This window comes from Cyanistes caeruleus, chromosome 8 (assembly GCF_971803275.1).
Source record: "Cyanistes caeruleus chromosome 8, bCyaCae1.hap1.1, whole genome shotgun sequence".
NCBI lineage: Eukaryota > Metazoa > Chordata > Aves > Passeriformes > Paridae > Cyanistes > Cyanistes caeruleus.
Genome location: NC_141708.1, coordinates 29,659,276 through 29,683,182, shown reverse-complemented (window position 1 = coordinate 29,683,182; position 23,907 = coordinate 29,659,276). Strand labels below are relative to the sequence as shown.

Sequence of the window (23,907 nt, the reverse complement as noted above, 5' to 3'; positions counted from 1 at the left end):
AACTAATTAGCTTGTAAAAATATTATGGAGTTTTGCACACTGCTTCATGACTGTTTTCTTCATTAAATTCTGAAAATGTGCCAGGGCACTGACCAAATCTATATAGGTATAAAAAAATATACATAAAAAATACACACAGATGATCATCACTGGTTCCCAGTATCACCCGGGAGGAAAGTGGCTTGCTATGACCACAGCCCATTGTTTAACTGTTCTGAGCACAGATGATAGCAAAGGACTACACACAACCTGTGCAACACTAAAAATAATTAAAAAAAGAACCAAAACAAAAACCAAAGACGTTTTATCAGGCACAGATAAGAAGAGAAGCCAGTGTCCTTTCATGAGTCTCCTGATGAGATACAGCCTGGCTTTTTGAGAGCTGACACACTCTCTTTTTGAGAGTGTACCCAGGTACCCGGCAAAAACATTACAGGTTTGAGGATATTCTTTTTATATACTTTTTTTATCCCTCTTACTTATGACATGATTTTATCAGAGGCATGTGATGGTAATTATCAAGACACCATGCCCAAGAAATTAAGTTGCAGTGAGACACAGGTTGTATTGGCTTGACTTCAAACTCATTAGCTTAGGCTGGGTGCCATAATAAACACTTTCATAGAAATTCTAGTAAATTTAGACCATGGATGTAAAACATAATTGTTAAGACCATGCAGAGGTATGCAGAGGGTAAACAAAAACAGTGCAATCAGTTTTTAGCTTACAGCTTATCTTGACAACCATTGTCTAAAGCCTGAGATATTTTGCCTGTGTGCCCAGTGTTCCATCTGGGAGAGGAGCTTGGCCTTTTCACTGGCAATAGCTGTACCTGAAACCTGTGCCCAGCCTCCATTTATTTGTGCTCCAAACATGAACAATGTTATTCCAGTCATCACATTATCCTTACAATGGAAAACAGGAGAGAGAATGACTAGAAAGACAATTCAAAGGATTCCTAGCCAAAAATGGAAAGCTCTCTGCTGAGGACAAATGCTACAGTTTTTCACTGTTTGTATCTTCAAGTCTACCACTTCAGTAGCAGTTGAAATAGTGCCTGCAGAAGGATTTTGCTTCTGGTCTTCTTTAAAATATACGGTGCTGCGGAACTAGTGTGTTTTCCCAGAAATAGAACCCAGGTTGAAGGAGGAATTACAAATCCTAATAAAATACCTGAAACCTTTTCTTCCTTTCTATTCTTCAAGAAAAAATGGTCCTGCCAGAGGGCTTTTTTCCTGAACTTTAAAACCAACAGAAAATATGTATAATTGTAGAGAGCTATAAACTGCTCATATGTTTTCCCCCAGCTTTAATCAGAGGGGGAAACACACCCCTCTTTGCCATATTTTGGGGCTGCAGAAGCTTTGATGTCAGTGGAGCTCTTGCAGCTCACAGCATCTCACACTCCAGCCAGGGCCCTGGTGTTTGTGGCAGACTCATGACCACTCATAACCATAGTTCCAGGCAGTCAGTGCTTCCACCTTCCTTTCTGAAAGCCTGGACTCACAATGCACTAAAAATGAGCTGAAGTTTGTGTTAAGCTCACCCTTCTTTATCAGATCTGAGTCTTGGAAGGCAGTGGCCCACAACAGGTGGTAGCTATCCAAAACGGCCGACCATTTGATGGCTCCTCTCCTCCTAGGAAAAGTTATAGAGAAGAAGAGAAATGGCTACAAGCACAAGAAATGAAGCATGGAGAGATGCAAGAGAGCGGGCTGGCCATTGGAAGCCTTTTGCTTTCTTGCTTCATTGATGCAGGTTTGCACTTTGGATGATAAGCTAATAAGATAATACACACAAGTATATTTTGAGACTGGATTCTGCAGTTGGTGGCCTGAGGGGGGGACTTAGACCTTGTGGCTCTTGTAAACTTAGTGGGAAATAGAAAGGTGCCTGAAAATACTGAGGGTTTGATTTTCAGATGAGGGTGTTTTTACATGCTTCCTTTTCTCTGAACAGAAACAGGGTACCCTGCTAAATTGGAGACTGAGTATTTTACTACTTTTTTTAAATAAAAGGAGGGAGCAACAGAAGCAGGCTTATAAGAAAGAATAGAAAGGATTTGTAATGTTCATAAAGCCAAAAGCTATGAAATTAGATGAAAGAAAACTATCAGGTGTAAATTCTTATGAACACTGAAACTGAGATTGAGAAGTTCTCTAAGTGAATTATGATTTACTGGATAAGAGATACAGAAAGATTTCACTACCACTACCTATAAAACTGCATTGGTTTTTTATCAAGTAGCTCCAGTTTAGCCCATCTAAGTTGATGAACATTTTTCTCAACTAGCAAATATAAATGACCTAAGGGGATAATATTTCAATATATGATGACATTGATATACCTTAGATTCTTTTAAGATCTGGGTTATTAAATATTAAATATCAAAGCTGTAAATTATTGTAGCAGCTTTATACAGCTAAATTAAATTCAAACAAAACCTAATTTCCTTAATCATTGACTGTAATCCTCCAGGAACATATGCTATTAACTCAGCTACAAATGGCATAGAAATTGTATGACTTCAGTTAAATTATTTTATATCAAATTCTAATCTAGGGCAGAGTCTTCAGTAAGTCTCCTGCAGGGATTTTAATGCTTCTGCAATCATATTGGCTCTTTACGAGAGAGCTAATCTTTTTATACTGTTTTTTTCACTCCTTTATTCATTTCCTTCACACCCTTACTGAGCTATAGCTAGTATCTTCTATCACATATCATATTTTGAAAGATTTGGCTTTCCCCTCTGTGTTTGATCAGCAATAGTTAGGCTTTCACTTAGGACAGAATTGGATAGGTTTTTTTGTTTCACATGTACGGCTAAATCATTCCCATTTGTTTCAACATATATGTTAATTGCCACTTGTGGTGATCTCTTTATAAGGCTGTCATAATTATTCACAGTTTGAAGTCAGGCATTGAGAAAGCAGAACAATTTCCTCTTCTTTAAGAACCCTATACAAGTAAAACTAAACAGATTTAATGTTAGCAAGAAACCTCCTTAGAGACTCAAGACAATGACTGGATAATAAAGAAACAAACCTTAGAGCCCTAGGAGGTAAGACTTGAAGAAACCTCCAGAGAACACCTAGTCAGCCCTCTACCCCAAGCGATCAACAAAACTGCTGTCATCCCTGACAGATATTTCCCTAATCTGCCTGCAGCAGTGGATATCTCTCTCCACAATCTATCTCAGTGCTTCACTGTCCTTCCTAGCAAGATATGTCTCCAGACATCTAATTGCATCTTTTTTCCCCTTTTTACCTCTTTAAGCCTTTTACTTCCTTCCCTCTGCTTTGAGACTGGTGAATGGGCTATTCCTAACGCTTGGCCACTTCCATCTCCCCTCAGTTTTCTTCTCTGTACAATGAATGATGATATCTTATTTTTTCCTTAGCAGTCTTGTCCATCTGTGGACATTCTATCCTGTCAGCTCTCCCTTGGAAAAGCATCAATAGAGTCAGGGTAGTTTAGTTGAGGTTTTTCCCAGCAACAGCGAAGGCAGAAGAAATAACTGAAATTTGGCACATTACAGGCCTGTTTATACATCCCAGTGTGCCTCCTTCATAGCAGAACAACACTGCTGACTCACACTGAATTTATGACCCATTCTCATCCCTGGTCTCTTCCAGCTTAATACCCTATAATTAGTTCTTTATGAATATTGTAAATCAAGTCTTCAAAGTCTCTTGAACTGAAGGCAACAAGCCATTACTCCTAAACTTCACTGCCTAAAACATCCCATTTTGTAAGCAAGACAAGTAAATTCTGGGAGTCTCTTTATTCAGAGCACCCACAAAGAGAAATAAGAACAACCTAAAACAGAACAAAAAAACCCACTGTACATTATCACAAAATCTCACAGAACTTTTGTTCTGGAATTCCTCCTCACAGGATTTCCTAAGCCCTGCACTCCCTCCAGGGGCTTGAACACGAGCCTTGTGATTCTATAAGCAATGCAACTTGACAAGGATGTCACTTTAACTATCAAAAATGGAACCATTTGTTTATGTAAGTAACTTCCTACTACAGAAGTACTTCTGCCCTTCTCCACTGTTTCCTCTCTCATTGAACCAAGGTAGGGCAGCATTCCAGTTAAGGCCTTCCTCTATACACAAGATGGACATTGGCAGGTTTCAGGTCTATATCTATGTGCTGATGTGACCCTCCATTTAAGAGCAGCGTGGCATTGTTGACTCATTTTCAGCTTGTGAACCACCTCCAACCCTAGTTTGTTGTTGGGAACTGGTGCAATTTCACATTTCTGACAGTTAGGGAGTCCATTCTAAAAAACCCTTCTATAAGGTTCTATGCAGGAGTCAGTGCCTTCCCATACTACAATATACACCTGTACTCATGCTGGGACTCTAGTTTTCCTGCACAGCAATACCACCCCCTGAGGGCTTCTGTGCCACTGACTGAACAATTCCCTAGAATTTCCCTAGAATTCCCCAAGTAACTTTCTAGTCATGACATGTTTGAACAGATAACAGACATTTTAGTCACTATATTTTTTGCTAATTGTCTCTCACACTCCTTCAACCAGCCCTATCATGTTTGTCCATGCCAGAGTTTATAATTTTTTCAGTTTTCTTTAGCTGGACAGCATTTCAGCTTTTTAAAGGATGCCTTCTTGCTCCTGCAATCTCACCCTGTAAATGCTGGCTTCTTCTCACTCTTCTCAAGTTTCAAGGCTTCTTCTCAAGTTTCCCTTGATGCACAATTATTATTTCTGCTCTTCCCATGTGATTTACAGAAGAAATAACCACATGCTCTGCAAAGAGTTAGGTGTTCCATTTGTCTTACTTTCAACATGCCTGCTGATCTGAGACTAGTTTTCCTTTTTGAAGCTGAGCAGAGCAATGGTAGAGAACACTGGCTTGTCTTAACTCCTGCAAGGATGCCAAATCTAAGCACATTAAGATCTCCCTTTCAGGGGACATCTTCAGCTGTTACTCCCTACATCGTATCTCATAAAGCACTCAAGATTCAAGTCAAGCACTGTCCTCATGAGTTCCTGGACCAGCTGCTCCACAAGACAGCCACTGAAACATCTAAAAATGCACTTTTTCAAGTCTGCATGCAATATTTGCCTCTTCTAGGCCAAATACATGAAGCTGCCCATAAGTACTTACTTCTCCTCTACTCAGGCTGTTGTGCTGCCATCATGGTCCACCACTGAGTGGGCAGAGTCAATATTGTATCTTCTTCCTACTTAAGTTTGGGACACATCAACTTAAGTTGATGTGAAGTTTGGATTGTTCATTGATGAAACTACCTTATTAAGCAGTTCAGCTCCCATGTGTCTTCAATATGCAGAACAGCTGTCAGCAAAGCTCTCTGCATCCTTCGTGAGCACAGTATCACGAGAATATTGCAACGATCAACATCTTTCCAAGTTTTGTGACATCTATCTGCCGTGTTAGGATCTCCATGAACAACAGGACATTACAAGTTCCCCCAAGTTATTTCTCTGACATTAAGCACTCCCACTTTGTTTAAACAATCTCTTCAATATGTCTGTTCCCAGTTTCCTCTTCAACTACATTTGACCTTAACACCAGCAGAAGGGCTGTGAACCAGCAGCACCCAAGGCACAATATGGCAGGGTGGCTATTGGCAGGGATTATCAGTACTAATTGATAGTCCTTGACTTGAATTCATTTTCCTCTGAGAGTGAGGGGGTTGGTTTTTTCCTTCAAAAAGGCATGCTACATTGTCCATTTATTTACTCAGGCATTTCCCAAGTGAGTCATCTCTACTGTGGAATGGACTTTCGTTTTCTTTTTTTTTCTGGGCAGGGTTAAAGTAAAGTAGTCTTCCTTCCCCTTATCCCCCCACCCCCAAGGGTATCAGCTGGCCAGCATCAGCAGTTCATGAAGGAAGAGGCATGCCTTTGCAGTAAGGAAAACTTGGATCTTAGCAATTGAGGAAAAATAACTTCTTAGAAAGGTCACAACTCAAAGAATATAATCTTTTGTTTAAATAGAACAGGATTTTTTAAAATTAATTTTAGGAAGTTAGGGCCTCTGAAACACCACAGTACTTTACATGGACTTGATTCTCCATTTGCATTTTACAATGGTGTTTCTCAAGTGTTTTGGCAGTAAATTAACAGAAAACTGGAGCAACAGTGCCAATTTTGATCAAGAAGAAATTTCTCTTTGGTTACCCCAGTGTGAATTCAAACACAATTTATTATCTCTATGTGAAACATTAAGGAAAATTTAAAACAAATTCTGTACTTCATACACTTTTCCCATAGGATATAAAAAATCCGTCTAGAAGTAACTGACCTAACAGTCAAACTTTAGTGCATTTTTTGTATATGCCTTTGTTGACCAGTTCACTAAAATTAGTGTTAGTTCAGATTTCATCCCTTTTTTCATTTTTGTAGTTTTGCACCTGGTCTGTTTCTTAGTCTTGCAGCAGGGTGTAGATCATACAACAGAGTGGTTTGACCAGATTTCAGTTTCTGACTTCTGCTGCACAAGGGATTCCAGCATTGAACTAAGCATATAGATTCTGCTTTCTATATTGCAATGTTAAACAAACTATTTTGAAAGCTCCCAAATATGAATTCTCTTTCAGGGGATGCAGAAAGAAGGGTTTGGTTTTCTCTCAGAAATGTGGTGGAGCTTTCAGAAAAAAATATTCAAATTAATAACGTGCCTTACATTGTGACTTTGCTGGAAATGAATGAGGCAAGAGCAGTAAGAGGGGCTGCAGAGCGAAGGTAATTGGGCGAGAGGGAAAATCCTGCCGTGCTTGGTCCTTGAGCAGATGATAGAGGGGACAGAAACAACGCTCCCCACCCCTGCCTGGGACCGGCTAGGGCTGTTCCGAGCCTGCAAACCATTGCAGCATGGACGAGTGTCTTTTTTTTTTTTTTTTCCCTTCAAAAAGTTTTCAGGAAGTCTGGGGGAGGGGCTGTTTCTTTTTTGTTATAATGGGCCCCTTTGTGGAGATGGAAGAGAAGAGAAGAGATCTGTGTGCTGGCGAGGCGCAGGCTTCCCGGTGACTCCCAAGGTAACTTGCCAGGGCTCCGAGCGGCGCCGGGGGTGCTGCGGCATGGAGCTGATGGTGCTGCTCAATGCCCTGGTCACTCGGCTGCTGTTCGTGCTGCACTCACTCATCGGGGTTTGGAGAGTGACTGCCGTGAAGAAGGAACCCAAGTACTGGCTGCTGGCACTGCTCAATCTTCTCCTGTGCCTGGAGACAGGGCTTACCCTCAAGTTTAAGCAAGGCAGAGGCTACAAATGGTGAGCATGTTCCGCCGGAGCACCTCTTGTTTCTTTGCATGTACGCTGCTGCAGATCCGAAGCTGCCCCCCGAGAGCAGGGACTTCCCTGGCGCCGGCGCTGCCCGGCGTTCAGGGGCCGCGTTTGCTCCACGGCTGCTCCTGGGAAGCAGGGATAGAGAGCTGCTAGAGTCTGGCTGTTCCACTGCCCGATAGAGGGCTTTCAGGAGGGGCAATGGTACAGCAGGAGCCACTCTGTGTGGCTGTACGCGCCTCCTGCTGCAGTCAAGGGGTGGATGCTGTGCGGCTGCAGCGGGCTGAGGGTACCGGGACAACCCTGAGCCACAGCGGGTTGGGGCTGCGAGCTGCAGGAGCACAGGGGTGCGGAGGGACCCGCAAATGCCCCGTGTCTTACATCCCGCCCTGCGTGCCCTGCACTGCACCTCCCCTAGGACTGTACGCCACTTCTCCATTCAACTGTGCTAACACCACGCTACAGCATGAACCTAAACTTGGTAAAAAAATAAAAGATGAGTAGCAGACACTCTTGATACAGCAATAGTGGCTTAAATATTTGGATTTGAGAGGCTATTGCAGAGAGGAACTTTCATGCATGAAAGGCTGCCCGAGAAATGAACAAAAAAGTTAGAGCAGAGCTTGCCCAAGCACATGGGGTTTTACAAGTCTCTAAAGAATTACTGCTGTCATCTACAGCTCATCAGCGTTCAGGCCAAAACAAAATGCTCTTTGAAAAGGAGGTGGTCATGGAACTAACTGCCGAGATTCACTAGGACCTTTTAGTGTTAAAAACTTAAACTGCAGGCAGGCCTTGAAACAAAACCAGGACTAAACAGCCCTGGAGTATTTCCTTGTTCTTAAAATCCTGACCATTGCGACCTGTGAAAGTCATTATAACAGAAGAAGTGTTGTGTGACAATTCACACAAGAATTCCATGCTCTAAATTTGAATGTAATAAAAGCAGTGATAAAGTCTGGGACACTGGAACAACAGCAGAGCCCCAAATGCAGTTATGAGACAAGCAGATTGAACAGGCACAATTCTTTTGGGAGAGGAGACAGCAGTAGAATCTTCATGAAGGAACACTTGCAATAGGAGCTTTTGAAAAATCCAAACAAAAATAGAAACCAAAAGCAGATCCACATTAGATGAATACATAGAAGATAGGGCTAAATTTATCTAGAAGAAAATTTTGAAAATGGATGTGATCTGGCATTTTAAGCAGCAAAATAAAAGTATATGTATAGGTGAGAACTGTAAACAAATGGCCAGCATCTATTTGTATCAGGATAATTTTTTGCTCCAGTGGATAAGTCAGAACATTCAGAACTGGCATTATCATCAGCATTTGTAGAAACACCTCCACAGAAAATCACCAGTCCAAACAAGGGAACAACTATGCAGCAGGACTCCTGCCTCTAACACCCTCATATTCTCTGTTCATTATTGACAAGAGGACTGTTACTTATTACAGCAGCATAAAACATTTAATGGCACGGTGGAAAAAAAGTCTTCTCATGAGCCTGGCCATGTAATATTTCCTCCAGACTGCTCCTTCTGAAGGAAAGGCAGGGTTAAAGCCCCTGAAGTCTCTTGGCCTGATGTGGTATCATTAGCTCTGTATTGCTAACCTGCCAGCTGGATGGATTTTTCATGTGCTCAAGTCCTACAGGAAACACTGTAAAATGTTAGTTCTTCCATTCAAATGAGAGGTGTGTTTTCTCCCAAAATAACCAGACTAAAAACCCACAGAATCACTAACTTTTTTTTTTTAAAAGGAAAAAAAAGAAAAAAAGCTAAGAACAACAACAAAACCCCACTGCCAAAACAAACAATACACGCCCCCAACCCTGAAAAATAAACACAATTAAAACCCAAACCCAAACTATTTTAGAAAGGATTGTTTGAAACATTTCAGAGCAGTTCAGCAAATATTTCAGAAACAGTTCAGAGCAAGCTCAGTTATATCCCTAAGCAGCAGGATATTTTGTTATCCTTAATACTTAATCTTCACTGGAAAAGTCATGATTACCAAAATAAAGGTACATTCAACATAGGAACAAACAGTAAATGCAACATTTGATCAAAATGTTGCTGCAATTGCATACTTATAAGCAGTTTAAATTACTACAGAATGTGCCAGTGGCAGGATAGAAGGAACCAAGCAAATGTCCCGAGTTGGACCTCACTGCCCTGTCCCAGGGCATTGCAGCAATGCTCACTCCATCGTGTAGCATGCAGAGCTAGGTGGAACATTTGTGGCATTGCACCTCATTCCTTCTCCAAAAGGACAGAATTGCCAAAATACCCACCCCAATCAAATGTCATATGTTTAACAAGGAAACATCAGCAACTCTCATAGTAATCACTACTTGCAGAAGGAGTCATGAAACCCCTCCATTACTTCTGAATAAACCCAACTAAAGAAGATGAAGATAATAAAGCTTCATCAACATCAGTTATTGTGCTGGTTTTATTTGAATAAATTATTTTTGTGGGTGCATTGGTGTTTGGCCAGCGTCAACCCATCACAGTTATATAGAAGGTGGGCAGGGAGAGAACAAGAAAATTCTACCACTGCCAGCACAAGTTGGGAAACAAGGCTGAGACCCATTTTCATAAACCATTTTAAATGCACAACCTGCAACTAAAAGATCTCCTACTGAAGAATTGCTTGTTTTAGGCAAACTGATGCTATTTTTACCTTTCCTGTGTCAATGCACAAGATTTTAAGCAACTGCCTTTATCTCAGCATCACTCAGTGCAGTGACTCAATGTACGAATTCACTCTTCATGAAATCAGAAAGAACATGTTAGTTACAGGCTTTTTAAAAATAGAAAATGCTGTGATAGAAATACAAACTACGAAGTGCCTTTGGTCAGTTCTTAAAAAAGAGATTTTAAATAAATTTCCATATATGACCTTAGATCAATGTACAGATAAACCTATTATTTATAATACACAACACAAGCAATTCAGCAAGAATAGTAATTCTTATTTGCAGTTACCCTCTTTCTTAACATCCCATATGGCAGAGGCACAAGAGACCATGTATCTGAACGTTATCTATGTTGGAAAGTATGATGTGTCATAATATTAAGATATCTTTTCTTTTCCTCCACAGGTTTTCACCAGCTATATTTTTATATCTGATTTGCATAGTACCATCACTATGGCTACTAGAAATTCATCATGGGACTCAGGTATTTATGATAAGACAAAATGGACTAGTATGAAATTCATGCATTATTTGATGGCTTGGCTTCAGGCATGCAGACTGAGGTCTGCTAAGTATTGTTCCAGTTCTCTCTTTCATATTCGTGGGCGTCCCAATCTAGCTACAACTGTATTATGACTATTGTGCACTTCCTAATAATCAGATGAGCCTCTTTCCTAGCTAAAAATAAGACTATTTATGTGTATTTATCTGAGGAACTGAGGACTAAAAGTTTGAAAAATATAGCCTTTCACTCCCAGGTTACCAGCATGAATCTTGCTCAGTAGGGTAAAAGAACTTTATTGCTTTAGAGGCCTTTATAAAATAAAGTGAGTTAATACCACAACTTCAAGCAAATCAAAATTGAGACAAGAATCAATGAAAGGGGTCTTAAACTCAGGTTACCTCATATTTGCTGCAAGTAGGAGAACACACAGATTGTTACCACAGCTGGAAATATGTCTGACAAGGTTTATATCCTTCCTTTCTTTGTGCTACATAGTAATCTGGGGGGAGGGGGGGGATTCCAATTCAGGACTAAAGCACTTGGTAAAATTTTTAAGAGCAAATGTTCTGGGGTCAGCTTGGGCCAGAACAAAGCCACTTTGCTCATCAGGTCTCACTGAGTCAACCTCATGCAGGCTAGTTTCAAGTCCCTATAGCGCTTCCATGCAGGGAAAAGGAAATTTCATCTGTCCCAGCAATTGCATATATGCAGTGCCTTACATCCACAGCAGTAAAGGTTCTGATTGGAACAAGAACAAAACGTAACAGAAGAAAATACATAAATTAGACTAAAAAGACTTAGTGCCTCATTGAAACATTGTTAGAGCCCACAGAAACATAATCAAATATTCAAAATTGTGTTTACACTGAAAATGCCTGAGGCTTTTTCTAAATACAGCAGCAGGAATTTATTGTCCTCTTATTTTCCCAAATCTCTTTAAACAGGCACAGACAGGTAATGTGGATATTGAGAACATTTGTCATAGTTAAATCTGGTCCAAGAAACAGGCTAATTCTGTAGTTAAAGGCAACAGTTTATTTCCCAAAATGATGTTAGAACATGGAACACTTTCTTCTTATTGATATACTGCTATTGTGAATTAAAAAGGGAGTATATCAAGTTAACAGTTTAGGTTTACCTGGAGAGATAAGATATAGAGTTCTGGAAACACACAATCTAACGGTTTCAAAAACAATACCTCCAGAAGGCAAGAAGCTTTCCTAACAATTTATCTCAAACACAGCATCCAGTCTAGTACTACTCTCCATAATTAAGTATTCCAGGGATTTCATTATTTAAATGCAAAAAGAATAGGTAATTATGCAGTTACTAGATCCACACTTTTAATATATACACTATGAAAATGGTATGTGGTCTTTAAGGCAGTAGAACTTCGATCTCCTGTTGAATCTTCACCAGGAAGCATCAGCTGCTTGTGTCAGTGCTGGTATTTAAAGCAGGTGCTAATAGGCAGTCTCTCTTCCTGAAGACACAGGAAATTCTACCTCTCTGTGTACTGCAGAACTGGACATATACTATTATTCATATATCAAGGGTGAAATATTGACTGCATAGAAACTATTGCTTTGTGGTAACATATTTGGGGATGAAATATATGTTTGGAAAAGATGATAAAGTCAGTTGAACTGTACAGAGAGAAAAATGGCTGTCTGCTGTCCAGCAAATTGAAACCATTTAATCCATTAAAAAAACCAGACATTCTTTTGTAATTATGTACAGGATTTCAGGGCTCTGCTATCTTTTCAAATGCCTGGTGTGCCCCTGCCACAGAAAGCAGTAACTGACTGCCTTTTGCAGGGCTTACCCAACTACCAGGGCTGTAGTCAATGCAGGCTTCCTGTCAGGAATAAGACAGACACTTGGTAAACCTTTTAATTCTTTTTAACCACCTTAACCTGAACATTTTGGGGATCTAGTGAATATTACTGTCCATTCCCTCAGCCTCATTCTAAGATGGGATTCTCTTACCAGCTAAAATTTTACCATAATGAACCCCTCAAAATGATCTTACATCTTTCACCATTCCTTCCTTGCATACCCATTATATTCCTGAATTTGGAAAACAACTTCAGTAATCTTTTCTTAATGTTTTACATTTCAGCTTTCCTGTATGAGCAAAATGAAGCAGTAGGGAGTGCTTTGAATTTCTGACATCACATGTATTTCCATAGTGACAGCCACACTGTTTTCAGCAAAGCACAGACAGCAAGCCAGGTACCTGCTGCTTGGCAGAGGGCCTGGTCCAGGGAAGGGCTAGACTCTTCAAAAATGTCCTCAGCCTGACAGCTTCCATGAGGGTACTCCACCCTAATATTCAAGTGTGGATTTTAAACCTCAATGCTATATGAAAAAGATTATGAAAAGATTTAGCTGACCTCAGTTTTATTTGAAAATAATAGCTTGTGAATAAGGTGCAAATAGAAATTGGCTGAATTAGTTTGGTGTTTCATGTGTCTCCCATGCCCTGGCAGTGAGCTTCTCTGCAGGCCATGCACTGGGACATCACCATGTCATGCAATAGTATTTCCATTTTGATTAGATGGCTAATGAATCAGGGATATGTAAGATTCATCTCAGAAGAAACAAAAGAAAGTAAACCAAGTCAGAATTGATACAAAATGTGTACAGCTTCTTCTGGTTTTATCTTCGCACAGAAAGAAACCTGAAAACAAAATTATTTTTATTTAGCTTGGTACACAGTCAATACCTAGGACTAACTGGGGTCTAGTGGTAAAAAGGCAAACCATGTTTAACAAATGCCCATGAAACAATAAAGCAGTATTTGCTTTCTTCTTGTCACATTCCCATTTATTCATTGCACATCCATCACTCGATAAGTAAATATGCCTGGCACCAATTGTCCTATTTACATGCATATACATAATGTAAATAAAGGCTCTTCTCCAAATTTCCAAGTGTATCACTTCACAATCACCACTTATTAAATATTCAGAGAATAACAAACCCAAGCAAGAAACGAACATAATTAAATGAAAAAAAAAAAAAAAAAAGAAGCCTACTTAAACAAAAAATCCAGGAGCCTACTTATACAACTGGCTTTGCAGATGCAGATTTCCATTTCCTGCCTGGAAGCAATTGAGAAGACCTATGGACTGGCCATGAGCTTGCCATTCAATCCAAGGTCATGGAGCCCTGCTCTGAAATAGTAACACACTTCTCAGCTGAAAGCACTCACAAAAAAGACATATAAGGAAAGACACCTACCAAAGACACCAATAATGTGAATTAATTTTCTTGGAGGTATTTCCTGCACCTTTGTGCCACTAGAACAAGAGAGAAATAGCTCCCCTGCAAGCCATGGTTTCTTCTACCTCCAAGCATGGAGGCATGGTTCCTTCCACCTTCTCCTAGCAGTAGAGTTGCTGAGTCCTGTGGCTCCTCAGATTTGGATGTGAAATTCTGTACATGTTCATGGCTGCTTTCCTCTTATCATGCCAAACCAGACAAGGGGCTAGAGGGGTGAGTTTAAATGCAGACTTAACAAACCAAAGGCTGTCAGAGTCAGCCTTCCTCCTGCTGCACAGGTTAGTCATCTTTTTGCCCTGCCCAGACTACTTGCTGATGTTCACTTCTTAGTAGTCCGGGGTTGTTAGGGCAGTTATGCAATATTTTTAGGTTGTGGTCTCCTCAGCTGTGTCACCCAGCCAGTGGAAGTAGCTCAGCCTGACTTTGACATTGGGGATGGATCTCCATAGTCTTTAGGGTTTTTCTGTAGGCAGAAGATATAGAAACCTCTCCAGAGCACAAATTAAATTTCATTTCCAAAAACAAGCCATTCCCTCTCTCTCCTTGAGTTGAAGGGCAAACCCAGGGAGTTTAGCCCTACAAGACTATAGTCAGGCAGAAAGTACCAGCCCCTCCATCTCACTGTTTCCATGCCCAGAACTTCAGAGTAAATGGAAATATCATCTTTGCCACGTCTGTGTGTCAATCTTTCAAGACTCTCACACCCACTGCTCAAATAAGACAAGCATTCAGCTTAAGACTCTTTACCGCCAACTCTAAAAGCAACACGCACTGATATTTTTTCCAGATTTTTCAAGTCACAGGAAATTTATCTGCCATAAGGTCAGACACGAGGCAGCATTTACCCAGATACTGAACAATATTATCAGAGACCAAGCAAAGTATCAAAGCAGAATCTGAAATTTTCTGGAAAATGTTTCTCTTATATAAAGCAGGCTTTATGCTGAACACAGCTACACAGTGTGCTCTTGAACACATTCCAATTGTTGCAGAAAATCAATCTCTGTGCAATAAAATGGTGGGGGGCCCAAGGGAGAAATGCAAATCATCTGCACTTCTCTGGTAAAAATAGGACAGGATAAAAGTTTTAGTAACAGCATGGTTTGATTTTCTAATTATCCTCTTTTTATTACAATGGAGAGAGCTGTTATGGATTGTTATGAAGACAGATTTTGGAGCCATGCCCCCATGTTGCTCCTGGGTCAGCCTTGGGCATGAAGGTAGAATGGCAGGACAGTGCTGCAGATAGAACATAGTCCCACCACTGGTTTACTGTAGTTGGAGTATGTTTTACTAAAACAGTATGTTTTAGCCAATACTCAACTTCCCAGTTCACTGTGTTCTTGCAGAAAGTAAAAGTACCCTTTATTCTGTTTCAAAGGGATAGGCAACAATACAGATCTATTTCTCTTAAATACTCCTTTATTTTACCTCTCACCCTATGGATTTCCTTACAAAATAAGGCACAGCAGGGGCAGGAGAGGTGAAGAATACAACCCAAGCCTTGAGGGAAGTCATACAGAAAAATGAAAGTCACATTTTCAGGGAGCTTTTCTTGGATAGCAGAAAAGAGAAGCAGATATTTGGAGAACAAGTTTGAATATAGGGCCTGACCATGACCAGTTTTTACCTCATTTGACTGTTTTAACCAAAGAGAAACAATGTAGGGAACCAGCAGCCAGTTCAGGAGAGCTGCAAGCAGATCACATTCACAGGATGAAGACTTAAGAGCACAGAGATGTCACCCACTCCACCGGCCTTTGAATTTGCATCCTCTTCTGCGGCACAACTCTGTACTTTCTCAGGAACCTACCAACACATCAGTCTGGTCCTCATGAGAGGAATTCCTCCCTTCTGAAGAAGAGGGGAAATACACTAAGAATGAGGACTTTTATATACATCAGATAACTTTTCACAAATGAGCCCTCTGCAGTTCAGCAAAACAGGACACTCAGCCACTGAGCACATCTGCTCCTTGGGTGGGATGCTTACACATATGTCATGTTTTTGTTCACAACAGTACTGTGGCAATGAGCCTGGGGCAGTTCAGGTGAATGTCAGCAATCAAGACTTCAATCAATCCAGAGACAGCAGTCATGGAAATGAGGGAACAGATCACCACATCATTCAGACGGTAAGGTACCTTCTGTTTCTGGTAGAGGTCTTATGACAATTAAAGATAAGCACCTTGCAGAGTGAGTAAAACAAAAATACCCAAAAAACTAAACCAAACCAAACAAAAAAAACCCCTAAAAACCAAAAAAGGCAAACAACCCAAGACATATATATTATATATATTTGTAGTTAAGAAAACAACATTGTCAAAATACAGCATGCTGCGTACTAACTATTGTTGCTAAGACCAGTCTCTGTGTAAAGAAGAGATGCTCCTACCATTCTCTTGGGAATCTCAGTAACTGAATTTAGAAAGTGCTTGGGTAATGATTCTATAAAAGATTATGCTCAATTGAAAAATGAGAACAGGAGTAGTACACAGAGAAAGATTTGATATTCATTATCCAAAGTTTGTATTAAAGTGCCTTTTTCAAACCAGACGGAAATTATTTGTTCTCATACAATGTAAAAGAGAACAAAAGCAGGCTCAAAGACAAATACAGTCTGTGAAGGTACCTATAGCATGAGTCTCCTGAAATAACAGTATATTATTGTTGTCTTTTAAACAGGCTAAAGTCTTTGTCAATCAGCTCTCCACAATCTGTGAGACTGTATGGACACTGGCCCTGCACCAGACTTTTCTACTGCTACTAGTAGTTGGGAGATGGCTTCTTCCCATTGGGGTTGAAATCACCCGGGACCAATTGTCTCAGCTACTTCTCATGTTTGTGGGAACAGCAGCAGATATACTTGAATTTGCTAGTGAAACCTTGGACATTGAGGATGTTCGGTAAGGATTTTTTGCTGATGTAAATAACGTTCAAAGTGCAAGACGTTTGTATGGTGTACAGTGTTCAGACTGGTAAAACTGTGTTTACCATAGAATACAGAAGGGTACATTCCAGGGCTCTGTGTGCCTGCTCTTGCCTTTCCCTCTGTGAAAGACCTAAGTCCTGTGAGCTTTGTTAGGGATTATTTATGTGTTGCCAGCAGAGAAGCATGTCACATAATCACAGTGAAAGGGTTCGGAGAGCCAAATGAGCAGCCTAACCGGCAGGCAGCATCAGTTCTTACCAGTACAGGAGCTGAAACACTGGATACACAGTAAGCCTACTTCAAGTTGATGAATTGCCTTAGACAGGCAAGGAAGAAACTAAAATTGGCCTAAGTGATTCATTATCCAAGTTGCTTTTTGGTTATCTCATGTGTACTTCATGGTAGAGTGACAAAGTGTTCAAAGATAAGAAGAAAGGGAATGGCACAGTTTGGTATGAATTTTCAACACTGTGATTCCCAGAAAAAGTAAGCTCACCTACCCTTCACACTGTTGAGAGATAAGCTGTGAACATTTGTCATAAAGGAAGAGTCACAGAAGAGGTTCATCCTCTCTAACAAGTATTATTTTATTTTTAGTAAATATTATAGCAATGCCTTTAGAGCAGGAGAAGAGTCCTTCCCACTTGGCAGAGAAGCTTCAGGCTTGCAAGGAATGTGTAATCACTACAAAGTTCAAGATATCCCCTCTGAGCCACAGAGACTATTCTCATATGGTTATTATTATAGCATTAGCTTCAGATATTTAGTGTAATTACACAGCTGGAACATGTAAGCCTTAACAGCAAAAATTCCATCCAAAAGGTGCTTCTGTTTTCCTCAGTGTTGCATTGTAAAAGCACTATAAATCAATTAATCAATCAATCAATCATTGCTTCACTCAACTATCCTTCAAATGACATTCCAAACACTACAGGAAGCATTTTTATTATCACATAAGGAAACTGCATCTTCATTGTTATCACTTTTTTCCTCCCATAGGAAGAATTATGCTCTCATAAATGCAATTCTTGCTGTATGGACCTGGAGTATGTTACAGTTTCCACTTGATCTTGCAGGTTAGTACTTGCACATAGACAGTAAAAGAGAAAAAATGCTCTTAAGTTTTTGCTGGTACATCTTATGGTTATGCGCACACTACAATCTGTACCAAGGACTTCTGATAGAGAGGAATTCATATGACAACAGCTTTTGAAGAAAGCTCATTGTGGTTTCTTTTGAGGAAACACTTGTTTCTGGCTAACCTCTGATCTCTCTGATAGAGGTCTCTACTTTCAGGAAAAGTTAAAAAGGATTGCACTATTGTATTGCTCTAGTTGCCTGTTACTGCCTTCACTATGTGAGCTCTCTAGTTAGATCTGGTCTATTGTATTATGACTCAAATTTGGGTAGGTTACTAGACCCTACAGAGAAGCAGGTAACTGTGAACCACAGAACAGCACAGCCAAAAGCACAGGAGAAAATACCTAGTCACAGGAGACCTAAAGAACCATATGATGTTGGGACTGTACACCATTATCTTAATCTAAAAGGGTCAGCTATTCAGCCAGCTCAGGGTTGTGTTTATCCCTGGGCAGAAAGGGCTTCTCCCTGTCCAAAAAGGAACAATGAAAGCTGTCTGGAGCATCATCTGTTCCAACCATTTTGGCCTCCAAAAACAAGTTTGCAACAACTGTAGCAGTCCAAAAATGCATTATCCTCAGTAGCATCTTATAAAAAATAGATTTCTAGGCTGACACACAGACTGAAATAATAAATTAAAAAATTCCTGGAATATAATTTTGTTAATTAGCCTTTTCTTCATGGACAGTGCTAGACTTTGTTTTCAACAGGGAAGTTATGAAAATATTTCAGCTCAGCAGCTCACCTCCTAAAAAATCAGATGCAAACACATTTCAGCTTTATCATAGCTAAAATTCCTCCTACTGCTAAAATATATTCTATTAAAGATGCACAGCCCTCAGGTTTAAAAAAACCTCAACAAACCAAATAAAAAACCTCCTATATACATCAACACCACACAAATAAATTCAAATAGCACATAAACAATCTGTTCATTTTTTTCCTCTAGTTGTTGCTTTTCCACTTACTTAATTACATTTACCAGTTAAAAATTAAATTACTGAACACATTTTCCTGAAATTACTATGGGTACAGTTTATTTTAGGTAGTTCTATACAGTTGCACTAATAGTACTTTTTGTTCAAACCTCAGAATGTTTATTCACATCAAACATGATGTAAAAGAAATTTTGATGCACTTGTGATTAGACTACACAGCAATGCAGTTAGAACTATTAAACAGCAGTGGCACAGAAGCATATTAAAAATTAGCTGCTGCTGAAGCTTTGCCTAATGGATTCAGCAAATTTCTACATTTTACAACTCACTTTCCATTTGAGTCTAATCTCTTTCTCCCCTGCCCCAGCACTGACTCAAAAAATAGAATTCTTTTGGCAAGTTGCAGTGTTTTGCAGTTGTTACTGCATCACAAGTAGTGATGTTTTTTAAACCAATGAGATCTCCCTGTCCAAGAAACAGGTTAATTAAGCTTCATTTATTTCTGTGAGAGACAGCTACCCTTCTGATGCTCCTTCTCTGGACACTACATCATAAGAGAACATTTGAGCCCACCACCACCTTTACAGCCATGGGGAGCCCATGCATGCACATTCCAGCAGTTGTGTGAAATTGATGCAAGGGCAAGAACAAGTAACAGTGCCTCAAGTCTTACATGGCAGACAGAAACCACATAAGGCTCAATATTGCCTGGCATTGACAGGCCTTATTCTTACTATGACACATGATAAAGGCAATGGCTACCTGGTGAATATTTTAAAAGCAATGTCTTAGACAGCCCGGAAAAAAGTGAAGTGCTACAGCACCAGCTGTTCCTTTTTAGCACAGTTTCTTTTCTTAAGGATGTGTACTGGTCTGGTACGTTGATTTACCAAAAAAAAAAGTCTGGGAAAGTTCTGAAGAATCATTAGGTGATATATTTCTGCTTCTTATTGTAGAAGTGTATAAATATCTTTGAGGGATACAAAAGGGGAAGTGGTCTTTAGTCCTGTTTGTCCACTTAGTCCATAAGTGCCTCAGGTGAGTTCAGTGTGTTTTGTTGAAACACATTCCAGAAACTGGATATGCTATATATTGCACAGTTTGCAGGTGAATGAATTTAAAATCCAGAGTACCTTGTATTGTGAGTGCCCTTTGGGCCAACCCTGGCTCCACTTCAAAGTTGTTTTAACATAACTTTTTATTTCCAGTACAGCATATTGGCTGCAAACAAAGTGCATCAGCCAGGCGGATCCCCAGCCTGCTGCTATGCAGGTACAGTGCGGAACTCTGGAACATTGGGGTCAGCCTTTTCATACAGGACGGTCCCTTCTTCATTGTGCGTTCAATTCTGATGGGTCACTTCAGAATATTCAATCAGATGCTGGTATTTTTCACAGCTAAGAATATCTTAGTTGTGACTCTACAGTTGTATCGGCTGGCAGTGATAACATTAGACTTCCGTGCTACCGTTCTGCAGAAGAGCAGGAAAGGAGAAGTCTGTTGCTGCCCATGTGAGCCTTATGAAGCTCGTGCTCATGCTACTGGTCACCAAGAGAATGAAATGAAAGAATTTGTTGCTTTTCCTCCAAAACAGGAATCCCAAGCTCCACCAGAAGATCACTGAGCAGTTACTGACTTGGAAACAGTTGCATTCTCCACAGCTTCTTCAGAAGGGCTTTGCCTATTTCTGTGATCAAATACATCTTGAGTGCCTAAGTCATGTTTTCCATCAAGACAACACTAGCTTCTTCTAAATTATAGGGGAACTTTCTCAAGCAAATTCATAGAAATGAGACTTTTTAAAAATACATTTATATGATGGGTTTTGACTAGTTCCATATTATATTATTTACAGGGATTTTGTAGCCATAGTTTGTAGTATCAAGAAAGGTTGGGAGCACTAACAAGATTGGGTATTACTGTTGGTGGCACTGTGCTGACCTATGTACTTGCATGTATTCAAGTAGAAAGACAAGCCAGTCCTTTATAGGATGCACAAAAGCATTGACCTCTACTAGAATGGCAGGGCTATAACTGCAGTGTGATGAACAATATGTTCACCATGTACAGGAGGAACTTCAGCAGAATCAATTGTGCAGGCCTGTCAGTGCTGTTACTGTGACATTGTTCATTCCAGAAATTTAAGGAAACCTTCTTCAGATGTTACCTCATCTTTGGTGGGATTCAGTTAAGAATTATGTAACACCATGAAACTGCATACAAAAGACTCTTTTGACCTGCCTGGTCTGAATAACCTAAATCTTAACAAAAAGGGAAAAGCAGTCCTCCAGATCACTAGAAGACAACTGTGTTTGCTACAGGCACTTTCTACAGTTGCTTGCCTTTCTATTTCTACCAGTTGGAACATACACGCACAGAACACACATGGACAAAACCTCACCAAAATATTTATAAATACATTTTTCCTCTTGATTTTACAGTTCCGTTCTTAGAGTTGAGGCAGTTTTTAAAATGTCTCCATTTTGTATGGTTTTTAAAAGTGGCCTGACCTAGACATAGAATCTCTCTAGAAAGATGCATTGCTGCTCAAGGCAATCTAAGCCGAAGGATTCAGGTGTGCACTTCATATTTCATGAAGTGCCACAAGGTCCCATGAAATAACCTGAGAGATTGTATGGTCGGGTGAGTGTCAAGGTCCATTTTTAAGAAATGGTTAATAATTAATACTTTACTACTTTCACATTTGGAGTAAATAATATAGGCCCCAATTTCAGGAGCACACTTGAGATCAGTGTAAGATCATCGACTTTGCTGGACTTAGCTCAGAGAAGCTGAAAGTAAGATAAGTGATTTTTGAAAGTCTGCCTAAAAATTACATTCTCACAGAAAATGGCAGGTGCTTTTACAGATTTCTGCATCCATTTTGAAAGAGAGTGGAAAAGCATATAGAGTGACATAATTAAGGTAATTTCCCTTATTAAAAACACCAAATTAAACTTTATTTTCTAAAGTCTCAGCTATCTGAAAACCAGAGTCTGTTTTCAGGAATGAATGAAAGTGTTTCTACCATCACATAAAGTAGTCATATACTTATTTATCCACAGCCTGGTAAGCAATGACACATTCATTCTTTGAAAGATGACCCTGTTCAAAAAGTCCAAACACCAAAGATGTGAATATGTGTTTGTACTTGTGAGTTCTTACTGTTCTATGCAGGATAAGACCTTCCATTATGAAAGAAGAAAATGCACAGCCATAAGGAAGTATCATATGCTTCATAGCCCTGTCTACCATTTATACAGTAGTAATAATGTGCAACAACTCCTTCTCTCCATATTTTCAGCCTTTTTTCCAGCAACAGTTTTAAAAAGCCAGTCACTACTTGCCATGGTGTTGTGAGGTAGACATATGGAGAATGGAATGCAACTTCATTTAGGATTTTAATTCAAATCTAGAGGTAAAAAAGTGATAGTTCTGATGATGAGCTGTGCTGTCTAAAACCTTTCACACTGGGATGAATTTAGAATCGCTTGGTAGAACCACAACACAGATCTTCCTTGTGGATGCAAGCCAGAACTACTTGTATTCATTTTGAGTTTACCACTTGTTCATATAAATCAAGTTAAAAGGATCACTGTTAATTAATTTGGAGTGTACTGAGATTTCTAGAACATCATTCTGAATTCATCAGCATAAAAATTCCAAGGATGTACTTTTTTAAAACTTGATACTCGTTCAGCAACAAGCTGCCCATTAGACTCAGCCTGCAGTAAATGCAAGATCCCCTGGGGTCAGCAGTACAGACTGGTTACAGCAGGAATATTTCACAGCAAACTCTATTTCCTGGTCTTCAGGCAATTCAATTTTAAACAGCAGTAAAGCTTCTTATCACATTTATGGTGATAAGAACTCACTCCAGTGTTAGGTGGTCAAGATCCCATCCTCATTCACTCACAGACAAAATAGGCCAGATCCTCTTCACATTTACAATACAGTAGATTTGGACTTCCCTTTTCCTCCCCACTATTGCAGTGATGGCAATCAGATTGCTTAAAACCAAAGGAAAATCCTGACTAACAAAGGAGTAGTATAAATTCCAGTAGTATAAATATTAGCAATAGTATAAACATTGGGTACAGAGAGGAATCACATATACCAGGTAGCAGCAGGAGTGACATGCAGCTCCCCCTGCTTCACTGAGAAGCCTGGAAATGGCAATTAAGAAGTCTAGTAATTTGCATGTTTTAGTCAGAACAGCAAGCCCCAGTTGCAAGCCCTCCTCAGTTTCCTGTTGCAAATGTTTGGAGCAGGACTGCAGCTTTGTGTTTTGCAGCAGGCTGTTGGAGGCAGTTGAAGCAGCAGCTGGCTGTGGGGAGCCCTGGTGCCACCCCACAGCCTTCCAGAGCTCTGCACTAAGCAAGGGGTAGAATGGACTTGCTTGAAGATCTGCCAGCATCTGTGGTGTACTCAAAGATGTCATGCTTGATTTGCAGGAAAAGCTGCAGTAAACCTTCAGATGGGGAGAAGTCAAGCCTCCAAAATGCAAGAATTTCAGAACAGTTATCTTAACCATTATTTACTCAAGTCAGGAGAACACATCACTAAATCTGTTCTGCCAATAGGTATCAGACCATTTACTGTTTTTTATTCTGGTTGTTCCTGCCTTATCCTTCTAAATTATTCCATCTTAAACCTAACTAAGACGTTTTACCACTTGTCTTTTTTCTGAGCTGAAATGTATTCCTCCTTTCTTCTGGACATTGGCTCAAATAAGAGCATAGCCCTAAGCAGGAAAAACAACAAGTAACAGTGACGATTTTATTGCATTCCTGTTGGTATTTGTACTGTACTATGTTCTCTGTGACTATGTGGAAATGGAAGAAAATGTGCAATTACTTTTAAAAAATTCAACAGCATTTTGCAAATAAAAGGCAGTTACCTCATGCATAGCTGCCAATTTATTATGTGAGAGCTGACTGTTATATGTTCCTATTAATTATATCTTCCACATGCTGCTTTTCCTTTCCATGCTTCCTAAATTAATTACTTAGGTCAGATTCTGTCTGCTGCTGTTGCTTTGAAAACCCACAAGCAACTGCAGCTAATTTCACTCTGTTCTGGATAGGTTCTTATTCAGAGCCTTTGCCTCCAAGTATGCAAGT

General features: G+C 39.9%; 1 protein-coding gene and 1 long non-coding RNA gene across 2 annotated transcripts in view; one reads left to right on the top strand and one right to left on the bottom strand.

The window, feature by feature from the left end:
* Window positions 1-6,970: 6,970 nt before the first annotated feature.
* TMEM26 (transmembrane protein 26) lies at window positions 6,971-23,714 on the top strand. Its single transcript, XM_023930255.2, has 6 exons — window positions 6,971-7,265; window positions 10,388-10,466; window positions 15,796-15,909; window positions 16,460-16,680; window positions 17,706-17,782; window positions 19,993-23,714. Exons 1-6 carry the CDS (start codon window positions 7,075-7,077, stop codon window positions 20,406-20,408), a joined length of 1,098 nt encoding a protein of 365 aa, XP_023786023.1. The 5' UTR covers window positions 6,971-7,074; the 3' UTR covers window positions 20,409-23,714.
* The window catches only part of LOC111931444 (uncharacterized), a 124,275-nt gene continuing 111,872 nt past the window's right edge, over window positions 11,505-23,907 (bottom strand). Inside the window, exon 9 of the long non-coding RNA XR_015290251.1 lies at window positions 11,505-13,170. This is a non-coding gene — a long non-coding RNA (uncharacterized LOC111931444). The remainder of the gene's footprint in view (window positions 13,171-23,907) is intronic.